This window comes from Larus michahellis, chromosome W, assembly GCF_964199755.1.
Source record: "Larus michahellis chromosome W, bLarMic1.1, whole genome shotgun sequence".
Lineage (NCBI taxonomy): Eukaryota > Metazoa > Chordata > Aves > Charadriiformes > Laridae > Larus > Larus michahellis.
Window position 1 is genome coordinate 16,302,039 of NC_133929.1, and position 12,552 is coordinate 16,314,590.

The 12,552-nt window shown below is 39.6% G+C and overlaps 1 protein-coding gene across 6 annotated transcripts in view; it reads right to left on the reverse strand.

Annotated features, from left to right (window-relative positions):
• Positions 1-12,552, reverse strand: part of LOC141735510 (kinesin-like protein KIF2A) — a 116,349-nt gene that overhangs the window by 50,879 nt on the left and 52,918 nt on the right. For all 6 annotated transcript variants that reach the window (XM_074568418.1, XM_074568416.1, XM_074568415.1 and 3 more), the window contains 2 exons: positions 995-1,114; positions 507-561 (listed from right to left, as the gene is read on the reverse strand). In XM_074568418.1, coding sequence (XP_074424519.1) covers positions 507-561; positions 995-1,114 — 175 coding nt within the window. The remainder of the gene's footprint in view (positions 1-506; positions 562-994; positions 1,115-12,552) is intronic.

Genomic DNA, 12,552 nt, shown 5'->3' on the forward strand with positions numbered 1-12,552 from the left:
AGCACTTCTATATATTTTTTGCTCTTAACCATAGAGTGAGAAATAACCCGTAGCATTTAAGTACTCTTTGAATGAATGTTTACACACAGACTGTTAGAAAACTAAGCTAAAAAATTGAAAGTGTAAGAATTTTAAGCACACTACTTAATATATTTTGAAACACTCAATTAAGCTGAAGCAAACTGAGGATGCTGTAACTTGGAAAAGTCCACACATGATTTAATATAGCATAATTAATTAACTTCAAATTTTTGCACCTTCAGTTCATTCAGCTTAACTTTCCTAATGCTATATCGCTTAAACTTGCATATAAATAGTATTCATACAGCATGCATTCCTAAATATACATAGGAGTAATTCTAGGAATGATGTACCATCTCTTTTACATGTCCCATGCATACATACTGAATTAGAAATGCAGAAATATTAAGGAACATTAGATGAGCAGGAGATTAAAATGTTACCATATTTTTTACTTCCTTGAAATGGAAAGAGATAACATTTACCTCTGTTATCTCTGGCAGGAATGTCATTCTTAATAGGTGCCACAGTTCGTCGACTCTATAAAGAAAGAAATCTCTGGGTTTTGATCACCTTATTATTGAAAACGTAAACTGCAGCCCCACCTCTGCTTCTTTCCAATAAATAAAAATAACACAACATCAGCAAAACAGAGAGCTGATTGCTGCCAAATCCTTCCCTGAAGAGACTAGGGTGAAGACTGCTTGAACTATACATACTGTTTCAAAACAATCTCCAAAACCTTTTACATTTTTTTCCTTGAGATACATTGAGTTATATAAATATTAGTCCCCAACTCCCTCTCTGCCAAACCTGTTCTTAGAAAATTTTTAGAAACCCCTATTCACCATAGGAAAAAGAAAGGAACACGGTTATCAAGTAGCTCCACAGACACAAAAGTTAGATTTAAAAATTCAAACACAACAACATGTATAGGAGTACTGTAAGTTTAATATGAACATGTTGCACCAACCTTCACGATTTTGTTTACTTTGGCTGCTGGAGTAGGTGGTGGTGGTGTCTCTGGACTAGGTTCAATATCTTCATCAGGCGCAAGATCAGGATTGAGTGAAAATATGCTCTCCAAGTCAATCTGTGTAAAAGAATATAAAACACATTTATGAGTCTTAGAACAACTCTAATTTCTCCTGTTATGTTTGAGAATAAACAATAAATATATTTAGTGTTTTTAACCCCACAATTTGTTCATTTTATAACCTAAATTATCTTATTTTATGTTCACTAAAACCAATGTAAGCTTTGGTCTTCATATTAGTTGAAAACACACCCTTCAGAAAAGGGATTAATTAAAAATGACCAATAGATACTCATAATTTTGTAAAGTAATTAAATTAAAACAGAAGTAGCTAGTGTTACTGTGGTAATTTGACAATTACTGCAGAATATGAAAGACATTCTGTAACATAAAAAGAAAGAGATCTTAATTATTTGAAATTTCCCAGAGAGTGCAAAAGAAAAAGATTAATTACAACCACTCAAAAAATAAAAGCGCAGCTGAAACCATGTTTAAATTTATCATGCTATTTTTTTTCCTTGTAAGTGTTTCTCATTCAAAATTATGTAAAATGTAGAGGGAGAGGGGCAGGATCTTAAAAATAGCTGGCTTCAGATCTATTGAAAGTTGGTTTCCTAAAAATCCTCTGGCTGGGCCTTTCAAACTCCTCACTACTGTACAGATTCTGTGTGTCCAGAGGGATGAGCTCAGCTGATGAGACCACCAGGATAGTCTCACAACTTTTTCCTGTGTTTTCACAAAACTGATGAAGTGTAATTATTTCTGAGATGCTTCGCCAAATCTTAGCTGAAACTGGCTAATGTGGTCCAAAATTTACAAAAAGAGGGGATAGCAAAGCATAACTGGGACACACACAGACAGAGCTTCTTAAGGAAAGCAAGTCTGGAAAATTATTGCCAAAACCAAACAAAAAACCAAACAAATTAGCAGTTCAATCCCTCAATAATACAAACACAAAAAGATTTCTAATCCAGCTCTCCCACTTGTTTCCTGTCTGAAATGCAAGTGATTCTCCCTCTCAAAAATTTGATTTTCCTACTTTTAAAAAAGGGGTAACAAGGTCAGCCTTTGTAATCTAATTCAAAATCAAAAGATGAAAAGCACTATTTAAAAGCTATGGCACAGAGCTCAGGAAGTCAAATTTAATACAACAGAAACCAGCGTTTGCCCAATAATTACCATTCAAAACAGCCTGTAACCAAAGAATCATCAATCACATTAAGATTTATAGAATCATAGAATAGTTTTGATTGGAAGGGACCTTAAAGATCATCTAGTTCCAACCCTCCCTGCCCTGGGCAGGGACACCTCCCACTAGACCAGGCTGCTCAAAGCCCCATCCAACCTGGCCTTGAACACTTCCAGGGATGGGGCCTCCACCACCTCTCTGGGCAACCTGTTCCTGTGCCTCACCACCCTCACAGTAAAGAATTTCTTCCTAATATCTGTAATAAATAGCCAGATCCCTTAAACAGAAATGGCACTTATTTTATTATAGGGACAAAGTCAATAAAGCAAAAGCACAGTGCTGGGTGCATGACTCAAGTCAGAGGCACACTAGCTAACACTTCAACCATGTCTTATATACATTCAATATTGCATACATATTCACTATTTTAGGCAGAGTAATTGTTGATAATGATTGATTATTATTAGTCCCTTTTCTCTTCTATTTGTGTGTTTCCTTCTGAATTGTTTCTGAGGATCGATGATCTTCAGTTCCCTTTTCCCATGCATCTGTTTCCTTCTGGTAGGATCAGCTCCCTTTTCCCATGCATGTGTTTCCTTCTGGTAGGATCGATTATCATCAACTCCCTTCTCCTATGCATCTGTTTCCTTCTGTTAATCACTTGTGGAGTCTTTTGGAGAAGTTCTCTTTTATTTCTCTCGGATGTTTTTCTTCATAGTTGCTGTTAGTTGTTATCTTTGAGGTTTCTCATGTTTCCTAATTTACTAAAGGTTAGTTATCCTTATAAGTCAAAGATTTATAGCCTTGTTATTATGGCGAAAGCCAACAATACCTTCACTATTTTTCACATATCTAATATAAATCTCCCCTTGTCCTGGTTCTGGCAGGGATAGGGTTAATTTTCACCAGGATCTGTCAGAGGACACAGGTATTTCATAACACGTGAGCCATGCCCAGTCTATAGCTGGGAGCTGGCCGGGGCGGGGGGGGAGCAGGAAGTCACAGCTTGGAGCGGGCTGGGGCTTCCGGGGTCTGGTCGGTGAGCGGTGGTACCGTAAATCATGTTTCTACATTCCTCTATTAGTATTGTTGTTGTTCTTGTTTTCCTGTTCCCTTTGCTGTTTTGTTAAACTGCCTTTGTCTCAACCAACGAGGTTTGCATTTTTCTTCCGATTCTCCCCCACCGGTGGGGGGGGAGCAAGAGAATGGCCTCGTGGTTCTGTGTTGCCAGATAAACCACTGACACCCCTCTTTCAGATTAAAACCATTACCCCTGTGAAATGTGCTTAACTGATTCGTGTCAGTGTGGAACAGTGTTAGGGCCACAGGGTGAAGTGTGACCTTTGATTGTTTTGTCTGTCTGGCCGCAGACGAGATGGTGTGTCTATCATGTCTGTGTTTTGCAGGAGCCACCTGGCGAACATTCTAGAATACCAACTTAAACCAGTCCTGTTGTTATCTGCATAGTGACCTGTAAGAGGGGGGATACACCCATTTTTGGCAAGGGCCAACCATTTTAGAGGCAGTTATGAATATGTATTAGTATAGGAGATATAAACCAAAAATGGGGTCTGTAAGGTGTGTGTCTTGGTTGGGCAGAGACTCCCGGCACACCCAGCGCTGTTTGCTTGCCTTTATTCCTTTAATAAATTATAAATTCTAATTGGAATCCTGTTTGCGATTAAATCATTTATCACAATTTGGGGGCTCGTCTGGGATGGTCTTAGTTCCTGAATTCTGACTTGATCTAGGAGGGGCGCCCCACCATTAGGTGGCTCCTGATCAGGCCAGGTCGGGACTAACGCCATCCTGAACCTGAGCAAAGGCAAGCAAAGAAAAGATTTTGATTTTTATTTTTATGAGCTCCCTTGCCGGCTGCAGCAGTTTATTTTACCCGTAATTCTGCGCGCGAAGATCCGAACGAAGACGACGGAGTCGTAAGTATTTAAAGTGTATACCGTTCGGTTGGGTGGGATTCGGTTGCCTGTGTGTAAGAGTGTGATTGAGACGGAACCTGGTTCCGAAGTGATTGTGGAGGTCTTCTAACCGCGGTTCCAATCTCCTGCGAGGGACTTGGCCGGTGAAGGACCGAAGCGATTCCTATAGGATTCGTGGGTGGGTGATAGGTCCTAAACCCCCTGCAAGACACTCTTACTGGTAACCAAGGGCTGTAGGAATTGCCACAGTAAAATTCCTAGATGGGTCAGACAAAATCGAAGACCCAGGACCAGAGGAAAGGGAGCAAATTACCAGATATACCATTGGAAAGTCCATTAGGAATAATGATTAGGAATTGGAATGAAAGGGGCCCCAGAAAAGGAAAAAGTAAATTAAAATTAGTTCACTATTGTATGATTGAATGGCCGAAGAAACCTTTAAAACCACATGTCTTTTGGCCTGGTTTTGGATCCTTAGAAGACTGGATTTGCCAGGCCTTAAATCTATATGTTAATTCAAAGGAACCTTTTAGTCAGGAGGAAAGTGATTATGCAGGATTATGGATCAGGACTTCACGTCCTTTTCCGGCTTCAATACTTACATTAAAAACGGATGAAAAGTCTGAGAAAGAAGAAGGAAACAAAGACGAAAAAGGGAAGGAAAAAGATGATAAAGGGGAACCACTGGATAACTTACCATCTCCATATCCTAACAATCCTCCTCCAACGGCGGCTCTCCCTCCAGGGGCCGTAGTACCCCCACCAGTGCCACCGTTACCCCTGCCTCCACCACCGACAGCACCGGAATTAGATCGACCTCCGGCTGCATGTACGAGAAGTAGAACTGCCACATTTGGGGGAGCTTCTCTATATCCCTTAGGAGAAGTACCCCTCGGAGGCAATCAGGGAGGCATCGGGTTTGTGGCAGTTCCATTAAATACCACAGATGTAAGGAATTTCAAGAAAGGAATGGGGACCCTATTAGATGATCCCCTTGGAGTAGCAGAAAAACTAGACCAATTTTTAGGACCTAATACTTATACCTAGGAAGAAATACAATCCATTTTAGGGATCTTATTTACTGCTGAGGAAAAGGGACAAAAATTTTTGTAGCAGCAGTAAAAGAAAGTCAGAAAAATCAGAATCCGTTTAGAGAGAAAAGGGAAAAAAGAATAGAGCAGACACCCAGAGGACAGCCTCATAGGGAGAGATTCACAATTCCTGTCTGTTACTACTGTAACAAGAGGGGACATGTTCAGAGGAACTGTCGTAAGCGAGAACAAGATGAGAAAATGTTCAAAGAAGAATAGGGGTGTCAGGGGCTATATCTTTTGGGGACTTAAACATCAACAGAGCCCTTGATAAAATTATTAATAGGTCCCCATAAGGAGGAGGTTTTATTTTTAGTGGATACAGAAGCTGAAAAATCAACCATTCAGAAACTTCCAAAAGGAATAGAGATAGGGAAGAATTACATGTCAGTAGTCGGGGCAAAAGGAGAACCTTTTAAAGTCCCTATCTTGAAAGATGTAGAAGTAGAAACAGAAAAGAAAATTTGTCTTAATGATTTACTTTTGCTCCCTGAAGCGGAATACAAATCACTAGGAAGGGATCTGATTTTGAAGTTAAACTTGAGCATTCAGAGTCAGGGGAACAAACTGCAGATCAAATTATATACTTTAACACAGGAGGATGAAGAAGCTATTAACCCCTCGGTGTGGTATAAAGAAGGGGAAACTGGAAAAATAAAAATGGACCCCATAAGCGTTCAAATAATAGACCCACATCGTTCGATTAGAATCAAGCAATACCCTATACCCATGGAGGGTCGAAAAGGATTAAAACCTGTAGTTGACAGACTTTTGGAAAAAGGAACCTTGGAACCATGTATGTCACCTCATAATACACCCATCCTCCCTGTAAAGAAACCGGACGGGTCATACAGAATGGTACAGGATTTAAGAGCTGTAAATCAGCGAACGATTACTAAATTCCCTGTAGTGGCAAATCCCTATACTTTATTAAGTCATATTTCTCCCAGACATATTTGGTATAGTGTGATAGATTTGAAAGATGCTTTTTGGGCCTGTCCTCTGGACGAGGGATCTAGAGATTATTTTGCTTTCGAGTGGGAGGACCCCGAAACGGGACGGAAACAGCAATTAAGATGGACGGTATTACCACAGGGGTTTACGGAGTCACCAAATTTATTTGGGCAAACTTTAGAGAAAATCTCGCAGGATTTTACATTACCCCAGGAGATAAAATTATTGCAATATGTAGATGATTTATTAGTAGCAGGAGAAACTGAAGAGGGGACCCGAGAAGCTACTATTAAATTGTTAAATTTTGTAGGGGAGAAGGGATTGAAAGTGTCCCGATCAAAACTACAGTTTGTAGAACAGGAAGTAAAATACTTAGGACATTGGCTAAGTAAGGGAAAGAAGAAACTAGATTCTGATAGGATATCTGGGATTCTATCTTTAAGACCCCCACAAACTAAAAAGGAGGTTCGGCAAATATCCTAATAATGGATATTGTAGATCATGGCTTGAAAATTATAGTGACAAGGTAAAATTTCTATATGAAAAATTAACTAGTAACCAACTTAAGTGGTTTACAGAAGATGACCAGAAATTCGAGGAAATAAAAAAAAGGCATTAATACAAGCACCTGTATTGAGCCTCCCAGATTTAGAAAAACCTTTCCATCTTTTTGTGAATACATCAAATCAGACAGCATATGGAGTTCTTACTCAAGACTGGGCAGGAATAAAAAAACCTGTGGGGTACTGTTCTAAATTACTTGATCCAGTAAGTAGAGGATGGCCTGCTTGTCTCCAAGCTTTGGTAGCTACCGCATTATTAATAGAGGAAGTTCGGAAAATTACCTTTAGTGCTCCTTTAAAAGTGTATACCCCACACAATGTCAGGAGTGTTTTACAACAAAAGGCAGAAAAATGGTTAACGGACAGCCGGATCTTGAAATATGAAGCAATATTAATAGACTCCCCCGATTTAGAACCGAGGGTGACTTCTGCTCAGAGTCCAGCACAGTTTTTGTTTGGAGAGCCATCAAAGGAAGTACAACATAATTGTTTAGAGGTAATTGAGACCCAGACTAAGGTGAGGCCAGACTTAAGAGATACTGAGTTAGAAAATGCAGAAGTGTTATTTGTAGATGGCTCCCCCCCGTGTGGTGGAAGGGAGGAGAAAATCAGGATATGCCATAATTAATAAAAATTTAGAACTTATAGAATCAGGACCTCTGAGTCCATCATGGTCAGCTCAAGCTTGTGAGCTGTATGCCCTTTGTAGAGCCCTGGAATTATTAAAAGGAAAAAGCAGGACCATATTTACGGATTCTAAATATGCGTATGGAGTAGTCCACACTTTTGGAAAAATTTGGGAGGAAAGAGGTTTAATTAATACCCAAGGAAGGAATCTAATACATCAAGAATTAGAGGAGAAAGAAAAGAAATTTACCCCTGAGGAACAGGCAAAATTAGAGAAAATAGGAGCTAAGTTAGAACAGGGAAAATGGATGCTGCCCGACGGGCGAGAGATGTTGCGAAAAGCTTATGCCAGGGAAATATTAGAACGATTACACACACAAACACATTGGGGTACAAAGGCGATAAGTGATCATTTCCTTAAACAATTTGGCTGTATTGGGATTTTTTGAAATAGCAAAGCAAATCACGCGAGGATGTTTAACTTGTCAAAAATAAACAAGGAAGTGTTTCGACAAGCAGCCACGGGAGGAAGGAAAACAGCTTATAGACCTTTTGAAAGAATACAAGTCGATTTTACTGAATTGCCTAAGGTAGGGAGAATAAAATATTTACTAGTAATACTAGATCATTTAACACAATGGGTAGAAGCTTACCCTGTAGCACGAGCTACGGCACAGATGGTAGTAAAAATCTTATTAGAACACCTAATACCTAGATATGGGATAATCCAGTATATTGATTCTGATCAGGGCACACATTTTACTTCTAAAATAATAAAATTATTATGTCAATCATTAGGTATTCAATGGGAATACCACACTCCGTGGCACCCACAAAGCTCAGGGAAAGTAGAAAGAATGAATCAAACAATAAAACAGCAATTGGCTAAATTAATGATTGAGACATAGATGTCCTGGACGAAATGCCTACCATTGGCACTATTAAACATAAGAACTAAGCCACACAGTGAGACTGGATTATCGCCATATGAAATGTTATATGGAATGCCTTACTCCCAAGGGATGCCCCTGGGGAATAATGTAGTTGAAGATTATAGTATCCAAAAATATATAATATCCATTGGAAAAAGGTTAAAAGAACTACGAGAGATTGGGATGATGGCTCAAACACCACCATTAGGATTTGACACATGTGTCGCGAGTGAAAGGTCCATTGAAGGAGTGGAGAGTCACATCTGAGCCCGGAGAAGCCAAGCTAACCATCAGACGAACTTAAAGAGACCTTCATCAAGAAGCATAAGCTAAGTTGCTGTGGGAATTTCATTGTAACTACTCCTGTAGAATTAGTGGACAGGGATAAATACCTATTAGGAAAGGTAATTTAGTCCATTGTGTAAACGGTGTTGTTTATTTTTAAGGGCAAAGTGTTCTACATGTTTTAAAATATATCATTTTCCAAAAAAGAAGTCAAGGATCTAGGAAACAGTTTAGAATTTTTGTGCATTCGCTGTGGGGCCACCACTCCCCTATATAACCTACCATGGGTTAGGCTTTATTGTTGTCAATTTAATCAAAGAGTGTTTCTTGATTGAAGGTTACCCCTTAAAAGATTAAGGAAGAGGGCAAGACCGGAGGGGAACGAGTGGTGCGGCTTGAAAGGTCTGCCAAGGGCTGCAACCCCTTCGGGCTGTGACCGCCGATCACTATGGCCCTGACCGGACCTCTTCTGGTCCTATTTGGGGTTTGCAGATAGCAGATAGCTACAGTACCTGTTGATTCAGAACCAGGGAAAGAGAAAACTCTTTCCCTGATGATACTAAAGACAAAAGAAGATTCAAAACTAATACCCATTCGGCAAGTATTAACTCGGTTGGAAACAAAAACACGAATCAATTCCAATAGAAAAAGAAAATGGGGGATTGTGAAATGCGCTTAACTGATTCGTGTCAGTGTGGACAGTGTTAAGGCCACAGGGTGAAGTGTGACCTTTGATTGTTTTGTCTGTCTGGCCGCAGACGAGACGGTGTGTCTATCATGTCTGTGTTTTGCAGGAGCCACCTGGCGAACATTCTAGAATACCAACTTAAACCAGTCCTGTTGTTATCTGCATAGTGACCTGTAAGAGGGGGGATACACCCATTTTTGGCAAGGGCCAACCATTTTAGAGGCAGTTATGAATATGTATTAGTATAGGAGATATAAACCAAAAATGGGGTCTGTAAGGTGTGTGTCTTGGTTGGGCAGAGACTCCCGGCGCACCCAGCGCTGTTTGCTTGCCTTTATTCCTTTAATAAATTATAAATTCTAATTGGAATCCTGTTTCCGATTAAATCATTTATCACATGAATCAACAGGTACTGTAGCTATCTGCATTCCTTGTATAACTGAGTGTATTAGTCTAATAAAACAAGGTATAAAACATGGAATTATTAACAATCCTGCAAATGCCCCCAATATAACAATCCCGATTTTAGTAAGCCAATCACCTCCCGTAAAGTTTTCCCAGAATCCTTCTAGGTCGACTCCAGTCCAAGTCTGAACTGGGACATGTCCAATTTTCTTCATTTCTTTTACAAGTTCATTTACAGCTTCCCCTTCATCATCAATTTCTAAACAACAATTACTAAGGTTAAACTTCCCACAAACACCTCCCTCTTGTGCTAGCAAATAATCCAAGGCTAAGCGATTTTGTTACAAAGCAGTTCTCATCTTGGTATTTTGTCTCGCAATTCGTCCAAGGGCATCTCCAGTTGTATTTACAATTATTTCTAATACAGCTTGTAATCTAATTATTCTATTTAGCATATATATTGGAGTTCTATAGCCCCAGGATCCATCTTCTGCCCATGTGGCTGGACCATAGTAGGCAATGACTGTTTTGGGAGGCCAATCTTTATCTTTCCAATGTCCAATTTGTAGACTCTGTTTATAGTGCCTTTTTCTTAATTCACCAGCTTCAGCATACACTTGGACTCCCAATCGCTCTCCTTAATTTATAGGTAACAGGAAAAAACTGGGCCTTATAATTCCCAATACACAGGATCCCGTCCAATTTTGTGGCAAAAACACATAAGCTAGTTTACCACAAATCCAATAATGTCCTTCAGGAGTGGGCCATCCATTTGGTATGTTTGTTCCATTGGTCCAATTTTTAAATTGATCACTCATTTCCCATGGACTCCCCCACTTATCCCATTTATTCTGAGTTTCGTTCCATAGGTAACCTCCTTCACACTCTAGATTACCTACTTGTTTTCCATTCTCTCTTAAATTTTGCCAACAACTCCTTCCAATTATACTCGTTTGAAGTACCCACTGTTGTTTCCTGTTACCCTTTCCCATTGTTTTCCATATTTGAGGATTACTAATGTTGCTCTCCATAGCCTCCCATGGCCATCGATCACCTTGGTTTGTTCCACCACAAACATAACAATTAGTTACATTTAATGACTTAGCAATGTTTTCAGCAAGATTTACAAATAGATTTTTAGCAACTGTGGGAATTTCATATTCCACTCCTGTTTCTATTTCATGATAAAATGAGTTAAATAGTAGTCTGTGCTGTACCGATTCCCTTATTCTTTCTTTTATTTCGATATTATAAACCAAAGTCTGGGAACTTACCCGTCCCCTCCTAGTAGTTACTATGCACTGGCTGCAGTTGTTTGCCATAACCAGAGTCAAGGAGCTTACCCCAAATAGGACCAGAAGAGGTCCGGTCAGGGCCATAGTGATCGGCAGTCACAGCCCGAAGGGGTTGCAGCCCTTGGCAGACCTTTCAAGCCGCACCACTCGTTCCCCTCCGGTCTTGCCCTCTTCCTTAATCTTTTAAGGGGTAACCTTCAATCAAGAAACACTCTTTGATTAAATTGACAACAATAAAGCCTAACCCATGGTAGGTTATATAGGGGAGTGGTGGCCCCACAGCGAATGCACAAAAATTCTAAACTGTTTCCTAGATCCTTGACTTCTTTTTTGGAAAATGATATATTTTAAAACATGTAGAACACTTTGCCCTTAAAAATAAACAACACCGTTTACACAATGGACTAAATTACCTTTCCTAATAGGTATTTATCCCTGTCCACTAATTCTACAGGAGTAGTTACAATGAAATTCCCACAGCAACTTAGCTTATGCTTCTTGATGAAGGTCTCTTTAAGTTCGTCTGATGGTTAGCTTGGCTTCTCCGGGCTCAGATGTGACTCTCCACTCCTTCAATGGACCTTTCACTCGCGACACATGTGTCAAATCCTAATGGTGGTGTTTGAGCCATCATCCCAATCTCTCGTAGTTCTTTTAACCTTTTTCCAATGGATATTATATATTTTTGGATACTATAATCTTCAACTACATTATTCCCCAGGGGCATCCCTTGGGAGTAAGGCATTCCATATAACATTTCATATGGCGATAATCCAGTCTCACTGTGTGGCTTAGTTCTTATGTTTAATAGTGCCAATGGTAGGCATTTCGTCCAGGACATCTATGTCTCAATCATTAATTTAGCCAATTGCTGTTTTATTGTTTGATTCATTCTTTCTACTTTCCCTGAGCTTTGTGGGTGCCACGGAGTGTGGTATTCCCATTGAATACCTAATGATTGACATAATAATTTTATTATTTTAGAAGTAAAATGTGTGCCCTGATCAGAATCAATATACTGGATTATCCCATATCTAGGTATTAGGTGTTCTAATAAGATTTTTACTACCATCTGTGCCGTAGCTCGTGCTACAGGGTAAGCTTCTACCCATTGTGTTAAATGATCTAGTATTACTAGTAAATATTTTATTCTCCCTACCTTAGGCAATTCAGTAAAATTGACTTGTATTCTTTCAAAAGGTCTATAAGCTGTTTTCCTTCCTCCCGTGGCTGCTTGTCGAAACACTTCCTTGTTTACTTTTTGACAAGTTAAACATCCTCGCGTGATTTGCTTTGCTATTTCAAAAAATCCCAATACAGCCAAATTGTTTAAGGAAATGATCACTTATCGCCTTTGTACCCCAATGTGTTTGTGTGTGTAATCGTTCTAATATTTCCCTGGCATAAGCTTTTCGCAACATCTCTCGCCCGTCGGGCAGCATCCATTTTCCCTGTTCTAACTTAGCTCCTATTTTCTCTAATTTTGCCTGTTCCTCAGGGGTAAATTTCTTTTCTTTCTCCTCTAATTC